Source organism: Xenopus tropicalis, chromosome 3, assembly GCF_000004195.4.
Source record: "Xenopus tropicalis strain Nigerian chromosome 3, UCB_Xtro_10.0, whole genome shotgun sequence".
Taxonomy (NCBI): domain Eukaryota; kingdom Metazoa; phylum Chordata; class Amphibia; order Anura; family Pipidae; genus Xenopus; species Xenopus tropicalis.
Window position 1 is genome coordinate 75,997,802 of NC_030679.2, and position 23,079 is coordinate 76,020,880.

The 23,079-nt window shown below is 36.6% G+C and overlaps 1 protein-coding gene across 1 annotated transcript in view; it reads left to right on the top strand.

The window, feature by feature from the left end:
* The first annotated feature begins 3,695 nt into the window (after positions 1-3,695).
* Positions 3,696-23,079, top strand: part of lamb1 (laminin subunit beta 1) — a 40,145-nt gene continuing 20,761 nt past the window's right edge. Inside the window, exons 1-24 of the mRNA XM_002933094.4 lie at positions 3,696-3,797; positions 3,887-3,975; positions 8,058-8,233; positions 8,744-8,879; positions 9,568-9,641; positions 10,280-10,468; positions 10,563-10,626; positions 11,311-11,513; positions 12,010-12,130; positions 12,886-13,074; positions 13,386-13,565; positions 13,643-13,755; positions 14,456-14,535; positions 14,945-15,080; positions 15,252-15,410; positions 15,788-15,915; positions 16,017-16,137; positions 16,847-17,051; positions 17,237-17,380; positions 17,768-17,999; positions 18,449-18,612; positions 20,016-20,240; positions 22,022-22,239; positions 22,775-22,871. Coding sequence (XP_002933140.2) covers positions 3,942-3,975; positions 8,058-8,233; positions 8,744-8,879; positions 9,568-9,641; positions 10,280-10,468; positions 10,563-10,626; positions 11,311-11,513; positions 12,010-12,130; positions 12,886-13,074; positions 13,386-13,565; positions 13,643-13,755; positions 14,456-14,535; positions 14,945-15,080; positions 15,252-15,410; positions 15,788-15,915; positions 16,017-16,137; positions 16,847-17,051; positions 17,237-17,380; positions 17,768-17,999; positions 18,449-18,612; positions 20,016-20,240; positions 22,022-22,239; positions 22,775-22,871 — 3,388 coding nt within the window. The 5' untranslated portion in view covers positions 3,696-3,797; positions 3,887-3,941. The remainder of the gene's footprint in view (positions 3,798-3,886; positions 3,976-8,057; positions 8,234-8,743; positions 8,880-9,567; positions 9,642-10,279; positions 10,469-10,562; positions 10,627-11,310; positions 11,514-12,009; positions 12,131-12,885; positions 13,075-13,385; positions 13,566-13,642; positions 13,756-14,455; positions 14,536-14,944; positions 15,081-15,251; positions 15,411-15,787; positions 15,916-16,016; positions 16,138-16,846; positions 17,052-17,236; positions 17,381-17,767; positions 18,000-18,448; positions 18,613-20,015; positions 20,241-22,021; positions 22,240-22,774; positions 22,872-23,079) is intronic.

Here is a 23,079-nt window from a genome sequence, read left to right on the forward strand (position 1 = left end):
TAACATGTAGCGGATCCGGTGTGGACCTGTGTGGAGTTAAACAAAGCAGATATTAGAGTGAAAACACGGAAATATGCAATTTCACACTGATATCTGCTCCGTGTAGCTCCACACAGGCTGATACCATGCGTGTCAATGGTGCTACACAAAGGAGCACATAAAAGCAGATATACTTTCCTCACCTGTGCACAAAATCCAGACAGAGGAAAGTACTACGTGTGCCCCTGCCCTTAGCCTCCTTATCTGTTTTTCACTTGAAGTCTATGGCTACACCAGGCTAAATAATGCAGGCTGAAAATCACCCACAGGCAGGCACACAGAGTGGATTTCAGCACCAAAATCCACTCTGTCCACCTGCACCTGGGCTGATGCAGTGGCTCGGGGTGCACTCACAGGGTTTGGCTGATTGCAGTCTGGTGTGGCCATAGCCTCATTGTTAAATCAGCCACAGTCATTCTAAGCAGCAGATGCGGATTGTCAGTCTCAGGATAAGCACAGGCTGACAATCAGCCCCTACGCTTAATTTTTTTTTTAGTTGTTTCTGCACCTGGAAGCACTGAATCCGCTGGGATTGTTGTTGGCAGAAATCAGTTGTGTGTGCCTGCAGCCAGGCAGATTCCATGCTTCCGGGTGACTAGAAGATTTTTCAAGCTTAGGGATTGCCAGCCTGTGCTTATCTGCCCCTTGTGCCCTTGCCCTTATTCTTACATTGCCTTCTAGAACAGTGGCTTATGGAGTTCTTTCCATAAGTGAGACAGGACCTCTGTTCTCTATGAGAAAGGAAAGAAAATTAAGTTAGCTATATACCAGGAATACCAGGAAATAACTTTTTCTATTTAAGCTTAACTTTAACTGAGGTAAAAATGCACTTTTTCCTCCTCAAAAAATACAGTAACTTACACAAAATTACAGTTACTCCAGTTGTGAAATATTTTAGAGAACAGTATAGGTACCCTGTTTCCCCGAAAATAGGACATCCTCCGAAAGTAAGGCACCCCCCCGATTTTTCACCCCCCTCGGAAAATAAGGCACCCCCCGAAAATAAGACACCCACCTATACGATGGAATAAATGTGTACTGTATTCTTCCTCATGGAAAAATAAGACATCCCCTGAAAATAAGACCTAGTGCATATTTTGGAGCTTAAAAAAATATAAGACAGTGTCTTATTTTCGGGGAAACACGGTATATGACATGTCCATGTTGTTTTTTTCCTTTAGCAGAGTGGGTAAGACAAATATTTGTGAGCACCAAACACAGAGCATGAATGATAGTGCATGTTATTAAAAGCAATATTCTTTTACGATTTACCTCTATGCCTTACATAGGAGGGCTTAAGCTAACATTACTCTAGGGAAACTTCCCAGCAGGGATTAATTCCCAAGGAAGTTGAAGCCGCCCAAGTGTAACCACTCTGTTACTTCTCGATATTGTTATTATTATTACTATAAACAACCAATAACCATTCAAAATGTAAAGGCGGCCCTGCCCAAAAGAGCTTGCATGCTCACAATTATTAAAAGATCAAATTATTGTAGCAGCAAGTTTTATAAAGAGACATTTACAAGTTAATAGGGGTCATTTTTGACATGACGGCGGGGTGCAAAGTGTGCAAAGAGGGAGCAATCTGCCATTTTTAGCACTTTGTCCCTTACCTTTTGTGCTAATTGAATTCCCACAGATCTCAGTAATTGAATTGCCACAGGTCCCTTGCTCTGAAATGGAGTGCAGAGACCTGCAGCTGCCATAACGAATACAGCATTGGCTGTAAAATCCTGCAACAATTTATTTAGAGTGGTAGGCAGTTAAAAACAGTGGTATATTGCACCTTACCTTCTATGTAGCAATTAACCGCTGTCTCCACAGACACAAGAGAAAATCACTTTTCAATTTGATATAACTTGTGCATAAGAAATGGAAATATGCTCTGGAATATAGAGTTAACCTTGCCATTAAATTGTGACCTTAAAATCATATTTTGGAGAACCACCCTCACCATTTTTTAAAAAATGTGTTCTGTGTTCCTGTTGATAGTTGTCTGTTTAAATAGCCACTTCCTGTTAACCATATTTAGCTAAATCTCCTGGAGTATGAAAGGTGGTTGAGATTTTAGTTATTAATTTACTTTTTTTGTGACCTATGTGGTTGTTCTCAGCGCCTACCTCTTAATTGGTACATACAATTTTCCGATCCCGTTGCTGATGGTTTGGGGCTGGTGTACCTCATGTTTTACATTTGGTAAGCTATCCTTTCAATTTATTTTTACTGAGAGTCAAGTATTATTGCATATGGATTTGATTTTGGTTTCCTCTGATTCTACATGTGAGCTCTTTAGGGCCCTCTTTTATTGGGTGTGGTTTTTAATGTAAACTGTATGTTTGATGTATTCACCCATTTATTATACAGTGCTGCGGAATTTGTTGGTGCTTTAAAAATATGTGTTAATAATACTGACTGCAATGATAAAAACATACTGGTAGGTTAACTGGTTCCCAATAAAATTGACCCTTGTGTGTGTGTGAGTTATGTGATTACATTTTAATGGGGAAGGAATCTCTGCAGTGCTATGTATTATGTTGGCCAATAGCCAATGGAAGCAGACCCTGTGGTCGGGGGGGGGGCAGGAACATGGGTTCTGCTTCCTCTGTAGCTGAAAAAAAGTGCCCCCCCCCTAGCTACTCTCCTGCTGGTGGGGAGGGGGATGAAGGCGGGTGGAAGATGTGACTGTGTCGGCAACAGTGACAGGAAGTGGCCGAACACGGACAGGAAGTGGGCAGATCAGGTTTGGAGAGCTGTGTGCCAGGCCCCAAGATTTATTTGCAGGGGGGAAACACGCTAGTTACGCTGCTAATGTTGGCATTATATAAATTGAAGATAATAATATTGTTTGTTGAGTTTGGCCATCCAAACGACTATAGGCAGCACTCATAGTTTATTAAAAAGCCTTTATTGTCACAATATCGGCAGCAGCAACGTTTCAAGCCTAATTGGCTCTTTATCAAGCTTGTTGAGTTTAGCCATATCTTATGTTGATAGCTACATTTAATAATGAATAATATTTGTTTTATGTCAAACTTTACTTTTTATTTGCAACTGTACTTTTTATTTATTTGTATCCATTATTGTACTCAGTATTTATCTATTATTGTAATGACCCCGTTTGTTGTATTAATTTATTGTTCTGCTGTACAGCTCTGCATATCTAAGCAGCACTATATAAATACAAATATACATACAGTACATATAACATTTAGGGTGGCCAGAGGAAGCCATACCAAGCAATATCTTTGCTGGCACTATGGGAAGCCACTCATCGACTGCAACTTCATAATTGCCGTTGTGTCCAATTTCCATCTCTGCTTATACTGGCTAACAATGCACATCCATAGTCAGCAATAAACAGTTTACAAGGGACTTTCATTTGGGAAATACAGAATTCCCTGAAAAATGTGTTGGCACTTACTCTGGCTCTTTCCCCATTTAAAAGATAAAACAAAGACAGCTGTATTATAGTTTCATCTTTATTCTTATTCTTGCTAAATACAACAAGTATGAAGTAAAAAAAATAAATTCTTATACATAATGCACACTCTCTAGTCTAACTTTCCTCTAGGCATTCAGCATCACTGACAGGCAGGGGTGTGCAGCATTAGTCTGTTAAAAGAGGGAGGGGGCTGGGGGGATGGAGAGCTCCCACTGTGCATGCGCATGAAACTTCCAAGTTAAACTTTTTTGGGTCTGGAAAGGAAGAAATTCCTCAGTGATCTAAGGGGCACTGGAAGGAAACACTGCACAAGGCAAGTGTCCTCTCTGTTTTATTTTGGGTGTGAAATCATTCAGTTGTTTGTTAGTATATATTCATTTTGTTGTATTCTTTTATTTGCAGAAAGAAGCAGAATCTAAGAGGTTTATTCCCAGTCAGTCCCCAGCCCAGGAGGACAATGGGGCTGTTTCAGATGCCAGGATATTTTCTAGGTAATTACACTAAGGCTTTTTTTTATATCTAACGGCAATAACTGATGGTATGCTTTCACTAAAATCAGTCAGCCTTTGTTTGAATTATTTTCAGACATACGTGCAGGACTCATGTGGTTACCTTTAGCTATTGTTACTTGAAAATGTGACCTTGGCGTGCTTACCAGTGCATGATTATGTGCTGACTGCTGCTGGATAGGTGCTTACATTAATAGATTAACCCTTAAAGCCCTGCCATAGACTTACTTCCCCAAACACAAATGCTTTCATCATTATTTGCACTTTTCTAAAACCATGTACAATGCTGGATACAGTGTTTCTCTGAAATTGTGTTTCTTTTTTTCTTTTAAGAAACACATTCTATGTTTTAAATGGTCTTTCCCAGGTCCCTGTTAGAGGTGGTTGTTACTGGGAATTTCCGTACCTTCTGTACCATGATTCGCTTGGGTGGGTCTGTGAATAAAAGCTGCACTACATGCATCCCCCACTGCCATGCAAGATAACTAATGGATTATCTCTGTGAGCTGCCTGGATAAAACTTCCTGGCTCACACTCTTACACAAGACATCCTGCTTTGAGTTGAAAATTCTTTTACCATAGCAATTATTAGGCATGGAAAATATTTTCACTTATTTTTTTATTTTCCCCACAATTTGCTCAGTGGTAAAATATTTTTAAAATAAATGTATATATGATCAAATATTTTAGTTTACTGTATTCCAGTTAAGGTCAATTTATGGTCAGTTGCATGGATATTTTTTAACCATTGAGAATTTGAACACAGTTTTAGGATAACAAAGCATTTTTAGATATCTAATGATTATTATTTGCTAGAAAAGCTGCCTGTACATTCTGAGCCTCAGAGGGCAGTCAGGTAAAAGGGGACCTGTACTAAAGTGCTGTCTAGGTACCACATTCATGAACTGGTGCAGTATTGGCTGTCTTTCCAACCAGATATTTTGCCCCCTGCCCACAGATCTACAAAAAGCTAGGGTGCAAATCACTGCAAATCACCTGATGTGCCATTACCCTAAAGACAATGCACAAAGATTTGGTTTTACATGAGCCAGTCACTGATAAAGAATCCTGGTAAAATACAACTCTACAAGCTCTATAAAGACTCCCGTCAAACCCTGGGGGTATTTTTTGTATTAATATAGATATAAAGGTATTCTGTTATTTATTTTAGAGAATTTCAGATATTTAAAGAACACTGTACGTGTAATGTAAGTTTAGTCATCAAGGAGACTTCTTAAGATATGAAGTCCTATTACACCTTTATTTTAAATTTAACATAATTAGCTCTTAAATTAGAGAAGACCGTGGCCCATAAATGAAATGTCTCACATTTCTCATTTTCTCATTGTTGATATATATCACTATTGGGAAGCATGATTTCAGGCGAACAGTCTAGCTTAGACTAATGGAAAAACTTGAGAAAATTAGGGTTATGTAATAAAAAACACTACATTTACCTTGGTGCAGTATCTCATAGCAACCAACATGTAGCATTCACTGGCCACCTGTGTTGAAAGCAAGCATCTTATTGGTTGCTATGGGTTATTGCACTGGGGTAAACTTAGTGGCATTTATTACATAAGAGGGTTACCTTTTGTACTATACATGCTTGTTCCATCCTACTCTAGCTTGAGCTACTTACTCCAAGCATGTGGCTACCAAAAGTTATCAGATTTTTGGTTCTCAGTGATTGATGGGATCACACTACAGTTGCTCTGAAAATGTAGGTAAGGGTAATAACACAGGTTGGTGCAAACGTGTTGCTCTCCAGCATTGTTCAGTGGCCATTATGCTTATGTCTTTACTTTGCATTTCCTAGGGCTGTTTGCCAGGTCATAAATTCTCAAACTCTTTAAATAATTCCCTGGGGCTAAGTCAATTTGCACCAAAATACCCTTCCCTGAGTGTCTAATCTTGCACCAAGGAATGAGCTTGCACAGATGTTTAGAAATTTAGAAATTTCTAATGGAACCATGAGTACTCCTTTAATGCAATCGTGTGGAAAGAATGTAGGGTTTTAATTTTTTGAGTAATTGTTTATCAAAGGTATAGGTCATCTTGGAATAAAATATTTCTGTGAATAATAGTGTATTCTAAGATATTTGTAACTAGTCTTTATTTTTTACTTAACTAAATGTTTGTTCTTTTACATGCAGCAAATAAACACTATGCAGTACCCAAAATGCTATAGACAAAAGGAAAGATATAAATGCTTAGATTTTACCCTATCCTATAATATAGCAAAAAACATGAATATTGTGACTATTCAGTTTCACTGCTATTGTTATTAATGAGAACATTGCAGCTACCAAACTATCTTCTCCCCATATTTTGCACTATATTAATAAATGCTGATAATATCCCAACCTAATTAGCCCTCAGGCTGACACTATACATCCCAGTGCTTTGGGCCCACCTAGGGGACCAGCCACACAGTTTTGGAATGTGTTTATTAAGAAATTAAATGTAGTGAGAAAGCTCATATTGCAACCTTAGGAAAACACTAGTCTGTAAGATGGCACAAAACAGTATTTAAGGCATTTTTTATTGGATTTCACAACCTATAGAACAGCTATGGAGGAGGAAACCACGCTACTTCTGAAACCTGAAGCAATGTGTAGGCCCTTTATTGCCGGTGGAAAGGCTTTTTGGGGAGAATAGTCACCCGCAGTAGCACTGATTTATCATGGGCAACTAACCTCCCTGTGGGACATTGGCCTAATATATTTTCTTCCATTAGTTCTTTGTTTGTAGTAACAGTGTTTCCTGCCTGTGTGTTGCATTGTTCCCACAGTCACTGAAGTTTCCCTGCCTGCTAGCTACCAATTGTAAAGGTATACCTTAAGAACAATTAGTGGTAACCTACAATTAAAGGTGTAAATGGCTGCTTTAAATGGTCTTTATTGCCTAGGGCATTGCACAAATGACCTGTTGATAGAGGTCTGTGCAGTCTTTTACTTCCTGTACACATTTCCTATTCACAACAGAATGTAACCAGCCCTATAGAGCAATAATATCTGGTCTCCAGTGATAAAGTTATTTGCATGTTTGGTTTTGCTCCTGTTCAACTTAAGTACTCCAAGGAACTACTTTCTATTGAAAGGCACTGCAAAATTACTGCAGTGTTTAAAAGTGTGGGTCACCTTTAGGTTAACTTTTAGTATGTTATAGAATGGGCAATTCTAATCAACTTTTCATTTGGTCTTCCTTATTTATTTTTTATAGTTTTTGAAATATTTGCCTATTCTAACTCGTTGCAGCTTTCGAATGGGGGTCACTGACCCCAATAGCCAAAACACTATTGCTCTGTGAGGCTACAGTATTATTGTTAAATTTTATAAATTATTTTTCTATTTAGGTCCTCCCCCTATTCATATACCAGTCTCTCATTCAAACCACTCCCTGGTTGCTAACTTAATTTAGACTCTAGCAACCAGATAGCTGCTGAAATTATAAACTAGAGAGCTGCTGAACAAAAAGTGAAATAACTATCAAACTACAGAAAATAAAAATGAAGATTAATTGCAAATTGTCTCAGAATATTACACTCTACATCATACTAAAAGTTAACTCAAAGGTGAACAACCCCTTTAAGGCTAATGGCACTCATGATATTTAAAAACTCAAGTATGCGATTTCGAGCACACATTGACATATTTTTTACTTACAGTGAAGCATTACAATTTCAGTGTAATAGTGGTGACAATGTGCCTGGCTTGATTGTGACTGATACATTAAAACACATGCAACTGAATGTTCACTTCAGTGTGAAACAAATACAATTGTTCTGAAAATCTTTCAGTGCTCAGCTTCAAAATGATTATTTGTGCCCATATCTGTGCAGGTACACTGTGTCTGTTGATGCATGCTACTGTGAAAACTGTGGAGCTACTGGGAATGTCCAGCTCAAGTATTAATATTTACTGCTAATTTGTAAAGCCACATATAAAAATAATGTAATGTAATTAAAATGTGTTCATAGTGATTAACTAGCCCATCAATTTTTCAGTTTAAATATTACATTCTGTGCTTATTACCAAAATCTGTTCTTTGTTGTATCTTAGTATTGATGTTGGGAGCTGCCTATGCCCAGAGTCCAGACTTCAGCCATGGCTGCGCAGAAGGAAGCTGCTACCCAGCCACAGGAGATCTATTGATTGGTCGATCAGATCAACTCACTGCATCATCCACATGTGGCATCCAGAAACCAGAGTCATTTTGTATTGTTAGCCATCTTCAGGTATAACTTAAATACACTGATATTGCTCTTGTTACGCCTATGTAACTGCTGAGAATTTCTCATGAAATGTGATCCCCTGTGAATGGACACACCATCTCCTAAGGGGGGGGATCTGCAAATTTTTCTCAGGCATGGATGAAGCCTCCCCTCTCTGCATTCCCGGTTTAACAGAAAACATCTGGCAGGAGGCTGTCGTAATGCTATTCACACAGGCATTGTTTAAACAGTTGCATCTGTTAGTCTTTCCGGTTGTTTATATTGCCTACAGATTGAATTAGCTAACCCTTTAAATGCTAAATAGGCCCAAGTAATAAAGTGACATGTTCTCATTAAAATAGGCTTTTTGTGGAAATATGTATTTTAAATGTATATTTTAACAGTGTCAGTTACCCATTATCTTGCTTTCAAGCATTTAACAGAACATAAAAATAAATATAATACAAAAAAAATGTTTAAGTTGGGTTTAATGTTGTCTTTTGCATTGTAACTCCACATTTTCCTCATTTCCAGGAGGAAAAGAAATGCTTTATATGTGATTCCCTGGATCCTTACAATGAACAAAATAACACAGAAAGTCACCGCATTGAAAATGTAGTCACCACATTTGCACCAAATCGACTTAATTTATGGTGGCAATCAGAAAATGGTAACTATATTTTTTCTTTAATTAACTTAATGGCTGGCTTTTGCAACTAATGGCAAGTGATTATTTACAGCATTTTACCATATACTAAAGGTCACATGTTTTGTGCTAGGTCTAGTAACCCACAGCGACCAATCAGATGTTTGATTTCAGATGGGTGAATAATAAATGCTACTTGCTGATTGCTTGCTATTGGTAACTAGACCTGGTGCAAACATTGCAACTTGAAGAACATTGAAGACTCATTATTATTATTACCTTTTTAGATTTAATGTATTTGACCTTTTTAATTGCTGTATCCACAATTATTTTTTTTATTATTGTTTCCTTATAATCACATATTTTCAAGTTTATCATATTTGTGTGAAATAAAATATTTACTTGACTTTATTAGTTCTTGGCCCATACAAGTAGGAATGTAATTGATGGCTTTTAGGTGATGCTAGGAGTAGTATATAAAAAATTTCTGAAGAACCATAGTTAGACAGAACTACCTTATATAAACAACAGGGCCCCACAAAGTCTAGTTTGTCCCAGGGTGTATCACAACAAAAGATGGCCCTGCTCAGCCTGAAAGAGATGGGGAGTTTTCTGTGTTTCTAGGGATTAATGAGTAACTAAAAGAAATGTATTCATCTTAAAAACAAAGAGTGTAGCTGGTTACCTATAATCTGTCTTTGACATGTGAAAGGACTGGAAAATGTTACAATCCAGCTGGACCTTGAAGCGGAATTCCACTTCACTCATCTCATCATGACCTTTAAGGTAAGGAATCCGTAACGTTTGGTTAAACATACAATTACAGCCAGTGTGTAGCTCTATAATGAAATGAGGCATTGTTTGCCATTTGGGGAATATGTTATACTGAAAAAAAAAACACATTTTGAATGTTGCACACAGAACGCAAATGATTTGTAGTAAAGAATCTGTTGGGTTAGGCATGTTGAATAAGCATAAATAGCTGAAAAATATGTATGTATATAATCAAATACAAAAAAGGACCAACACTCATACATGTGCATACAAATCTCTACAAACTTTAAGACAAAGACCCCACTTACAGTGGGGTCAGTTTTTTTTACCTTACTAACCCACTAGCCGACAGTTTTTTTTCCATATCCCACCAGCCATGAGTATAGTCATTGCTATAAACAAAACCTCTAGAACCTCTAGAAAAAAGGGAGGGTTCAATTACCTCCACAATGGAGGGAATATAAAGTGAAGAGGGCATATAGGTTCAAAGGTATTTCAAATGTGGTCATTTACTGTTTCAAACCCAAAATATGCAATACACCTTTTTCGTGCCAAAGACAATATTTTTTTTGCCACATGGCTAATGAGCATTGTTGCTTTTTACACCAGAAGTTTATATTGCATAAATGTTACTATTATTCTTTAACTAGACATTTCGACCTGCTGCAATGCTAATTGAAAGGTCATCTGATTTTGGAAAAACCTGGAAAATATATAGATATTTTGCATACGACTGTGAGACCTCCTTTCCTGGCATTTCCACTGGACCGATGAAGAAAGTGGATGATATAATTTGTGATTCTCGATATTCAGACATCGAGCCTTCAACAGAAGGAGAGGTAAGGAGAACAGAAGGAGAGGTTTTGCTTTTAATGTTTAAAATGTATTGTTATTAAATTGTTACTTAAGTACATTTTATTATTTACATTTTAGGTAATTTATCGTGTTTTGGATCCTGCCTTCAGAATTGATGATCCATATAGTCTTAGGATTAAAAGTAAGCTTTACTCTCTAATTTCTTATTTGTATTGCTACTAAATAACATGTTTATTTGTTTTTTAAAGTCTGTTATTACCAATCTTTTGAAGTAAAATGTTATAATTTTTAATAACTGGTTTTGTATTCTATGAGTTTTGTAATCATAGAAAATAGATAGGAATATCACATTTTTACAGGAATTAGGAGAAGAAGCTGTTGGGTCTTATTTTGTAGGAAAAAATTGTGGCAATATAAGCAGAGATGGGGGGGCAATCAATAGCTGTATGCTTCTTAAGGCTATGGCAGAAAAGGTGTTTTCATTACTCAATACCACTATCAAAATGCAGGTAATGGTAAGCATGGCATCATTGTCCCATTTCAGTCCCAATATTGAGTCCAAAACCAGAACTAGGGGTACAGTGGTGGGGCGCTGGGAAGGTAATTCTTCTGCCCACCTCTAATCCAAGCTTTCTTGCTCCCACCGCTACTTGTTGCCGTGTGCTCCCCACCCCCCTTCCCCCATGAAGTAACAAGGTGGCTAGCCAGGTTGCCTAGGGCTTGGCCCACCTCTGATTGGGCCATATTCAATTTTATGAGATAAACTTTTCCAGATTTATGTTACTTAGGGTAAGGCTTTTTAGGTAATTTAGATACGTTTTTGTAGGTTTATAGGTTTAATCTAAATAAGTGTTTCTTTTAAAAGGTATGCTGAGAATTACAAACCTGAGAATCAAGTTTTTGAAGCTTCATACATTGGGGGACAACCTGCTGGATTCTAGAGTAGAAATAAAAGAAAAATACTATTATGCAATTTATGACATGGTAGTTCGCGGAAACTGCTTTTGCTACGGCCATGCAAGTGAATGTGCCCCAGTAAAAGGATATTCTGACAATGTGGAGGGAATGGTAAGTATATTTTTTAGGGTATCATTGATTCTTACTAACTGCAAGCTCTTTTGAGCAGCCCTCTATAATCCTGTTTTTAAGACCCCTGTTTGTTATAAATAAATTTAAAACAAAGTAAACTCACTGAGCCTCTATAAATAAATAAAGGATGGACTACATATATTTCAGATTTCCTTGTTGCCATTCAGTGGGCCATTCACAGTTTGTTCAAAATGCAGTGAGTAAATAATTTTGCTTTAGGCCATACAGGAAACTTACCCCATATGTAATAAATGGCACAATGTTTGCTCAGGTGCAGTGGCCCACAGGAACCAATAAGATGCTTTTAATCAGGTGACCAGTACATGCTACTTGTTGATTGGTTGCTATAGGTGACTAAATCTGTAGCAAGCTTTGCTTTTATATTACATAACCCCATTATAGTCTTAAAAAGTGCCTTCTTTGTTCCCACCATGCAGCAGCATATACTTTATTTTCCTGTGTTTCTTTGCTCAAGGTGCATGGGCGATGTGTTTGCAGACACAACACAAAAGGTTTAAACTGTGAGCAATGTCTGGATTTCTACCATGATTTGCCTTGGAGACCAGCAGAAGGTCGCAGTAGCAATGCTTGTAAAAGTGAGTTCCCAGATTGTAAATTTCACTGTGTGTGCTCAGTAAATCCTACAAATTACATTAATTATTGTGTTTGTAAAAGAGTAATAAGTAGACAAAATGTGGTAAACAATAAAAAGCTTTGGTAATAAGGTTTAAAAAGGGGAAATAAGAAATTAAAAACACTGGTGAAGGCCTGGTTGGAAATATTTACTCAAATAATATTTTATTGTGTTATTATTTATTCAAATGGCCTTTATGAAATCCTGAAGTTTGTCAGTATCTGTAAGGTCATATGAAATGCTAAGGAATCAGTGCTTTCCAGTGCATTAATGTAATCATTATACATTTATTTGGTGATTTTTTTTCAATCTTTGTTTTTACACAATTCTATTTACTTTCTAACACCTTCCATGTAGTGAATCAGTTATAATTTATACCCTCACTCCATTTGCCAGTCTAAAAATAACACTGCTGAACACAAAAATCTGTGAAGATCTAAAATCTCAATGATTGTGGCTATTGCTTATGGAGTTCCTGGGGTTCAAGACAGGATGAAGGATAGTTCTAAAAGCTCCTATTAGCAAAGGGGTTGGTTACAGGACAGAAATGATTTGTTAGGGGATATACAACTAGTTATGGGCAAGACAGGGAGACAGAGGTTTTTTTTTTGAACTTGCAAAAAACAAACCACAATACATACAGATCTGTGACATACTTATTTATTTCCAGTAGTTACAGGTTCTTTGTCAGTATTAACCAAGTAACTTTCTTTGCAGAATGTAACTGTAACGAACATTCCACACACTGTCATTTTGATATGGCTGTTTATATGTCTACTGGGAATACCAGTGGAGGGGTGTGTGATGACTGCCAACACAACACAATGGGGCGGAATTGTGAACAGTGCAAACCATTTTTCTACCAGCATCCAGATAAAGACATACGTGATCCAAACATCTGTCAACGTAAGTGAAAGAGCTACCTGGTCCAGCATTATGGCTAATAGCCTTCTTTTATAGTTAACATTATTAGAAATAAACATTGCCTAGCCATACAGACCCTGTTCAAATGCTACAGTCTGATAACTGAATGTATCTGTTTTCTTTTGTTTTAGGATTTTGGCATTATAATACAACTATATATGAGCTAAATACCTGTACTATAGAACTTTTGTCTGCAGCAGGGTCTCTCTTTCCTGCTGCATTATATTCAGTAAGCTTTGCTGTATGATTTGCTTTGTAAGTTGTTGCACTAAATCCATGCAATATTTGTTTAGCCTGCAATTGTGACCCAGCTGGATCCCAGGATGGAGGAATATGTGACCGCTATTCAGATTTTTCCGTGGGCCTTATTGCTGGACAGTGTCGTTGCAAGTTAAATGTTGAAGGAGAACGCTGTGATCAATGCAAAGAGGGCTTCTATGACTTAAATGCAGAAGATCCAGAAGGCTGCCAGTGTAAGCATAAAGAAGTCACTAAAACTTCACACATTCAACATCCTTACACTATATTGACTTTCTTTTTCTGTTTGTAGTTTGCGGATGTAACCCCCTAGGAACCATCCCTGGTGGAAACTCTTGTGACTCTAGAAATGGAAACTGCTTTTGCAAACGCTTTGTAACAGGAAGGAAATGTGATCAGTGCGCGGTAATAATCATGTTTGTTAGAAATCATGAATATTTGATGACATTTTTAATAGTTATTTGTATGCTGAAATTTTAATTCTACTTAACACTCTACATTATTTTATTACAAGAGAATTACTGTGTTGACATGTATGGTATTTCTCAGGATGTGACGTTATTATATGAGGCCCATTTACAACTCCATTATATTAGTAAGTTTGTATCCTTTAGTCCTGTGAAGAGCCATGAATAGCAACTGACCCCTGGGTACCATACTGTGAAAGACCATTTTATTTTACATTTTTATTTGTTATTTGCAATGTAAATTGTGCCTTTTTGCACTCTTCAAGCAGATTATTTATATAAAATATAGTTTCTGAAGCAAACGCTAAAATTTACCAGTGCAGTGTTGAAGGGTTAACAGTACATTATCTTTATGCTAAAATGCTTGCAAAATCCTTTAGTTATTTTTTGTTTTCGCTGGTCTTTTAAGGGGGTTTTAAATGTCCGTAGATTTATTCTCCATAACTGTAGTAGTGGAATCGTATAAGGCATATTTTCAGTCAGCCTTATTGCAACTTTTTGATTAAAATAAAAGCATCAGCTCTATGCATGTGGCAAAACTATAAACTGGTCTCAAATGATAGTTTTTTTCTAGAAAATACTGTATATTCAGTTACCACAGCAATACAATGATTTAGTAAAACTTTCTTGTTTTGCAGCCTGAATTCTGGGGTTTGAGCAATGACTTAGATGGCTGCCGACCTTGTGACTGTGATCATGGGGGATCAGAGGACAATAAGTAAGTTGAACTTTCATGGCCTCTCATGTTATTCAGAGTACCATCCCAGGCTCACACACACTTGTGTTGATAGATAACTTACGCATATTTTTTGTATGTATAATGGTATGCAATGCAGAATTTATTAAAGTGAGTACTAAAGTTAAACTGGCTTCATATTGTTCTTTATTGCCAGAATTAACAGAAACTATAGAGATTTCTTAATTAAAACAATATTCAAAAAGTATGTTCAGCACAAGAAATGTTCACTGAGCTTATGGGTTGTTTACTGTCCCTTTAAAATGCAGTCTATGGGAAATGGCCCTCCTGTAACTCAGAGCTTTCTGGATAATGGGTTTCTGGATTACTAAATTACTAAAAAAAAAAGTAAACATTATGAATCTGAAATTCTTTCTGGCTTATATTGCAGCTGTTCCCCTGAATCTGGCCAGTGCAGGTGCAGACCACACATGATTGGACGTCAGTGCAATGAAGTGGAGTCAGGATTTTATTTTATTTCTTTAGACCATTACACCTATGAAGCTGAGTATGCAAACTTTGGCCCTGTAAGTATGCTACCTGTTTAGGCTCTGAATATGAGTGTATGTATCCTTATGTAATATGTGTAAACTACTATTTACATATTAATTTCCAACATAATGCCCTGTACTCTACTATACACTTGAGGGAAAATTAAGAACATGCAAGAAACAAAATACTCTTATTACTGTCAACAGGATGTCCGAATTGTTGAGAGACCACTTCCCCATGATCGTACCCCTTCCTGGACTGGTATTGGGTTTGCAAGAGTTCCAGAAGGAGCATACTTAGAATTCCACATTAATGACATTCCAACTTCCATGGAGTATGATCTTTTAATTCGCTATGAGCCTCAAGTAAGTCATTTCATCTTGTTATAAAACAATTGCTGTTCTAAATGAGGAGAAATGTATACATATGCACTTCTATGGTTTCTATGGTAAATGTCTTTAGAGAAGCAAGCACATAGATAGTTATAATTAGTTATAGTTTATTTTAACCTCTTGAACACTCTCTCTTTCTGCTATACATGTGAAGCATTTGGACAGACTTTATTGATGCATCTTGCACACACATTTACATTTTGCAAAAGAATGTGGTTGCATGTGCAAGATGCATCAACAAAGTATGTTACTTTAATATAAAAGTATGGTATATTTTTATATATATATATTTATATATAAGTATACTTTATTTACACATGCTAATTTCTAAATCTCTTTCTTGTTTTCAGCTACCAGAGCAGTGGGAAGAGGCAGTTATCACAGTAATCCGCCCAGGCAAGATTCCCACTAGCAGCCGTTGTGGGAACACTGTCCCAAGTGATGATAATCAATCAGTGGCATTACCGCCCGGTTCTCGGTAAGTAGCAGCAAACTGTATTCAGTTATGAGCGACATGTACTCAATTGTATCATCTACGTATTTATCCAGATAAATAAAGTGACATACCTTTATTTGCAGTTATATCACTCTTCCTCGTCCTATTTGCTTTGAGAAGGGACTGAATTACACAATACGTTTGGAGCTGCCTCGGTATTCTGTTAATTCCAATGTGGAAAATCCATACACATTAATTGATTCTGTAAGTAAAAAAAAAAAAACAGGGTGTCAGTTATTGTTAGAGTAAATAAAGAGTTGGAATCAACATTTGTGACTTATAAAAATAAGCATGCTGAGCAAAAACTAGGCAGAGTTGAAACAAATTTGTCTGAATAAGAAAAATGTAATTGGTAAATCATATATGCCTAGACTTCATGTGAGTTATGACGTGTATTGATGTATGTAGTAATTATTGCAAATAATTGTAGGCAAGTATCACTAATTATAAGCAGTACTCACAGAGATTAGGATTTGCTGATTAGGGTTTGCTGGATGAAGCACAGAGAGATAAAGTGCAAGAAGCAGATCTAATTGTTGTTACCAAGAACCAAACTCAGGTCCTAAATCTAGGAATTAAATTAATGAGCACTTCCATTTCCCAGTTTGTATTGTAGGGAGACAGTAATTATGAAAGTGGTTGGTTTGTGGTTAATGAGAAGGATTACCAACCTCTTATTGCAGTGGCTTGGTGATTAAATGGAAAACAGCAGCAATAATAGGGGCATTTTAGTGTTTGAAATTCCAGCTTTGCTCAGTGCACCTCAAACTCTCACTTTGCATTTTTCTCACTAGTCTAGCTAAAGTCCAGCACTTGCCTATGGACACTGGGCAATATTTTGCTTTGAAACATTTCCAGCTTTTTATCAAAGGAAGCATATTATGTGAATGACTAATTCCAAACATTTCTGCAGATTGTTTTGCTGCCCCATGTCAAGTCCCTTGACATATTTAGTATGGGAGGCTCAGGAGATGATGTCACCACCAACACTGCCTGGCAAACATTTCAGAGGTACAGATGTCTTGAGAACAGTCAGAGCGTTGTGAAAACTCCTCTCACCGATGTCTGCAAGAATTTTCTCTTCACCATTTCTGCACTTTTACACAAAAGTGCTTTGGGTAAGTCTAATCCTTTGATGTGGAACTATAGCTGTCTGATGCCCTCCCCTCTCCTTGTACTTAAAAAATAGCAGATAGACCGTAATCATATCATTGTAAAATCTATGGTTTTAAAGTGCTTCACTGATGTGACAAAATGGGGAGCACTGAAATAAATTTCTTATTTATTGCTTTTTTTTGGCTAGAATGTCAATGTGACCCACAAGGATCTTTGAGTTCTGTATGCGATCCAAATGGTGGTCAATGCCAGTGTCGTCCCAACGTCATTGGAAGAAACTGCAACAAGTGTGCCCCTGGAACCTTTGGCTTTGGACCTAATGGATGCAAACGTATGTCAGTTTAGTCCACAGATGAATAGATCAAAATAATTTTTAATCTACAACTGAAAAACTGCTTTTTTTTGTGGTGAAATAAAAGTTCTCATTATTGTTTTTTTTAGGTTTCTCATTTTCAGCTGTACTATAGAGGGGTGATAAGTAAGAGGTAGTATGTAGCCGCCCAACAGAGTTTATAATATATGTTTGGGTGCCTGGTATACAGGGAGTTAAGTGACTTGCCCAAAGTCAAAAGGATTAACACAAGGCTTGTTAAGAGATTTAAAAGCTAAAATTACTGAAACATTCCTTATGGTGTTATGCAGTGTTTTCCTTTTTAGAACCACACTCTTGAAGGGACTTGAATTTGTTTTTAATATATAAGTATCAATTTGCTTTCAGCATGTGAGTGTGATGTGAGAGGATCTTCTCATCCTTTTTGCCACACTGAGACTGGTCAATGTCCCTGCATTCATGGAGCATTCGGGCGTCAGTGCGATGTGTGCTTACCTGGTTACTGGGGGTTCCCAAGCTGCAGGCAGTGCCAGTGTAATGGACATGCTGAAGACTGTAATGCACTAACTGGAGAGTGCACAAACTGCAAGGATCATTCTGAAGGATACAGCTGTGAACGGTAATCAGCTTGCATTAATAATTTCTCTAATCATTTAATTTGGTTTTTAACATAAAATTTCTGGTTTTACAAATGTTTTGTTTGTTTAAAAATGCATGTGTTTAAGAAACTAAACATTTATAGTTTTTGTATTTACTAAATGAATTTACTTGTAAATATTCTGTAAAATATGCAGGCATGGGTGCTATCTCTATGAATAACAAATTATGTTTTGTGTTAAAAGTTTACTGATTAGAAAAGTGGCCAAAGGTTACATTCTGGGAATAATTTATTTTGTTTCATATGTAATTGTACATAGAGATCGAGATAGATAGATAGATAGATAGATAGATAGATAGACAGACAGATAGAAGAATTTATGACATCACTGTCATAAAAAAACCTGACCTATCAACTTAACTTTAAAAAGTAATATGATATTAATAACATGAATGTTTATGTGCTCTTAGGTGTCTTTCAGGTTATTATGGGGACCCCAGACTTGGATCAGGGGATCACTGCAGACCCTGCCCATGTCCTGATGGTCCAGGAAGTGAGCGCCAGTTTGCAAGTGGTTGTTACAAAGATCCTACAACCTTGCAGGTGGTGTGCTCTTGTAATATGGGATATACAGGTAAGCTTTCCACTTCCTAAGATTAGTCGGCAAAGTCTAAGTTATTTTACATGTCTAAAATAAGCTACACTGCTTACTATATTGCAGTTGTCATAATCAACAGTTGTATAGTAGTTATTATTGACAGCAAGTTTTTAGCAATGTCAGTTTTGTAAATCCTAACACAGTTGTCAGTTGAGCTTGCAGGTCTAGAACTATATTAGGTGCCTGAATTGACATTTTTTTTTACCATTTTTATTGTTTAAGAACACAAGGAATTATCTTTAAACAAATGACCTAAAAAGAAGAAGAACAGCAATAGAAAATATGTAGTTGAATACAGGTTCCCACATGAACTGAACAAATATATAGTTTGGAAACAATTGAGGGATAAAAGCTATGGCACCACAGCTGCCTTCAAAATATATGAGGGCCCATACACACACCTGGCCACTCACTAACCATGCCCTGTCGTACCCAAATATTTTTCCTGATGGCAGCCTTGTATGGAAAAATAGCTGATTTGTTTCCTCCAGAACACAGGTGGTCAAAATACCAAGAATAACTATGGATTGGTCCCCTTTACCACAAATGGCATGTGCCACAAGAAGCTTGTGCTGTGCCATTGTAAAACATTTTAGGTGTCATTAGCTACACACAAACTTCTCACTATTGGCAGTGGGGAGTGTGTAGCCTTTGTGTTCAGCATATCATGATATGCTAATATTATATATATATATATATATATATATATATATATATATATATATATATATATATATAGTCTCTTAGAAAGCACTCACGGTAAAGTATAAAAATAAAACAATTTATTAAACAAAAATGTCTACGCGTTTCGATCCATATAGGATCGTCATCAGGACCATATCGATCCTATATGGATCGAAACGCGTAGACATTTTTGTTTAATAAATTGTTTTATTTTTATACTTTACTGTGAGTACTTTCTAAGAGACTATATATGAATTTATGGTTAGCACCCGGACATTGGCCATTGGTTTGGTGAGTACCGATATTTGGATACTATATATATATATATATATATATATATATATATATATATATATACACACAAATCAGGTATTCCAGAGGTTTTGTTGTGATCAATGTTTCAATCTACATTGAGACCTTTATAAAGATATATAAATATATGAGTGTGTAAAAAAAATGTATTCTCAAAAACTGCGAAGTTCCACCAATACATTAGTCTTTGCCCTGGTGCAGTAATTCATGCAACAAATAACACTTATGGGACTTTATGAAGAATGCTAAAAAACTTAATTGTGTCAACATTCAGTCAACATTCACTTAGGGGGCCTTTATACATATATAGCTTAAGTTAGCTGTGACTTATTATGCACCAACATGTTCATATGCTTACGTGTTTTGTCTTCTATTTGCTCTAGGAATAAGATGTGATGGATGTGCTTCTGGGTATTTTGGAAACCCTGAAGAGATTGGTGGAGTGTGTCAACCATGCCACTGTAATAACAATATAGATATGTCTGACTCACTTGCCTGTCATAAACAGTCAGGATTATGCTTGAAGTGTCTGTATCACACCGAAGGGATAAACTGCCAAGAGTGCCAACTAGGTTATTACGGGAATGCAATTCAACAGGATTGTAGAAGTAAGATATTTAGAATAATGTATTGGTGTGTTCAAAAGTGAAGACAGAGCAATATTATGAATTTTACTTTAGCAGTACATGTGTGGTTATGAACCTTTACCCTCTTTCCTGTCTTACTGCTATAATATGTACTTCTTTTCTTTATTTTCCCTACATTGTTTTGTTCATTACACTCAGTAGATTCAAGATCTGTATTTTTGTGCCTATAGGGAAATAGCAGGAGAAGATATTTCAGGATTTTTAATCTAGTGAAGGGATATTTGAATGTTCAGTCACCACGTGTTTGGGCTAGCAAAAAATGCTTACAACATCCCTGAATTCCATTGCCCTAAGTTATTTTGAGGAAAAAAGTTTTGGACCATTACCATCAGCCTGAACACTATGAATAAAGCAATGAAGGGTGGTTTTGGTCATTTTGACATTGCATTTTTAGAATTTTAAAAAAATGTGATGAATTATCACCATCAATTGTCATGTCATAATGAGAAATATAAACTATTGATAAGTAGAGTGTATCTATGTTGCCTTACCCATATTTGGGGGCCCATTTACTAAACAAGTATGAGTTAATTTTGTATTTTTTCGAACTTTTTTTTTTCACTTATAGAACATTTTGGAATTTATGTTAAAATTCCACAAGTTTTTCGTGGTTTTCATTACAAAACTACAAACAAAATCATATTTTGTGCAAAGACTACGAACATTTCAGAATTCTTTAAAGCTTTGGTTAACACTTTCCTCTGGAAAGTTTTAAAACCTTTTTGCCAGGTTTGATCTATCGAGTCCCATTGAGTCCTATGGAAGGCTTTCAAAGCCAGACATGGAAGGCATCAAAGCCAGAAAGGTTTTTGTGGCTTAATTTTCATGACTTTCGGACACAATTCATACGAACGATTAAAGACATTTTCGAACTTCAGAAATTTTCGTGGTTACTACGAATTTTTACCATATTGTGATTTTAATTTTTACCATATTAAGGATTTTAGTAAATATGCCCCATAGACTCTAAAATATTAGAGGAATTATGTTATCTGCAGATGCAAGCTTTACTCATTTAAATGCCATTCTGTGGTCTCCTGCAAGTTGTTTAACAACTACAGCACATGCAGCCTTCAATTAATTACATGTCAGCTAACAACACATCTGCAGATGAAAATAACATCCCTGCCTATTTAAAGTTACTTGAACATGGTCATTGTCTAATAAAATGATGACAACAGACACCCATTAAGAAGTAAAATGCTGTATTGACACTTCTTTCCTATTTTACAACAGCCGACAACAGTTGGGGGTTACAATACATGCAATATATACATAAAGTTTTTCTCCCTACAATGATTTTAAAGCATATTATATACACACTACTGTACACTGCAATTAGGAATCATGTGCACTGTGCTTACAGTCATGGACAGGGCGTAACTTAATAGCCCCTGTTCACCAAATAGTTCAGGGTCTGCTTCCTATGTATTTCCATCACCAATCAAGGGCCACTTTCTATTGACGTTATAATCATAGGTGCTGGATAACTATTTGCACTTGTTAACCGCACAAAATGTAGGGGTGATAAAAATGCAAAAGCTTCATATGCCATAGCCCATAGAGAGAGTGCTGAGGGATTCCACATCCACTCACCATGAAGTAGCTTCATGAATTAATATTAGACTGAATGGCTGCCTTCTGAAGAAAGCTGCTATACCACCTCCACTAATACATTACTCATAGTTGTTTGTTACCAGTATAATGATTTTAATGTAATTTTCATTTTGTTCTGCTTTCAGGGTGTGTTTGCAATTATCTGGGTACAGAACAGGAGAACTGCAGTGGAGAAATAGACTGTCACTGCAATAGGACAAATGGGCAGTGTCCATGCTTGCCCAATGTAATTGGACAGAGTTGTGATCGTTGTGCAGCAAACACCTGGAATTTAGCAAGTGGTACTGGATGTGAACCATGTGCATGTGATACCAATCGGTCTCTAGGGTTATCTTGTAATGAGGTATTTCTATTTGAAACTTCTTTTATAAAATTTTTGACTGTTAACCTTTTTCTGTATTATAAATATTGCACAGTACTATAAAAAAAACTACAATTTTTTTATTATCTCATTTCAGTAGCCTTTTAATCAGACTATTTTGGCTCAAGTTCTTATTTCAGGGTGAACAACTGGTTAGAGCCCCCTTATTTACTATTGTCTTTACCAAGCTTACATCAACAAGAAATAACTGCGGTATCAGTCATTAATCCATGATTTAAAGAATATCTTTTATAGTAAATGAGAGTTCAAATGAAATTTCTCATTAAATGATCTTCCAGGTGGACATATAGGAGACCAAATAAGCCTTCTTCGCATATCTAACCCTAACTGCCCCGGGCCCCTTCCACTAAAGCTCCTATTGACAGAAAGAAACTGCAGATCCCAAGCATTTCGGATAACAGTTTCCATACCTTTATAAACAAAAACAGAGTGGAGCAGACATTCAGAAAGCATATTTCATTTAATGTAATAAAAAATGGCATGCTTTATTTTGCAGTTCACTGGTCAGTGCCAGTGCATGCCTGGATTTGGGGGACGAGATTGCAGTGAATGCCAGGAACTTTTCTGGGGAAATCCAGATATCGAGTGCAGAGGTAACAAATACATTTATGTTATTTTTCTTGAAAGAATGCACTGGGCTACAGATGTGTTATAAGCACTGATTAGACATAAATAGACAGTAGTTAGTGAATGGGAGCATCTGGCAAAGAGAAAAAACAGGGACACCATCTGAGGGGGAAAGGAGAATATCATAATCAGGAATGTTTCAAATGTTCTTAAGCTGTTAAGCTGGTACTGAGC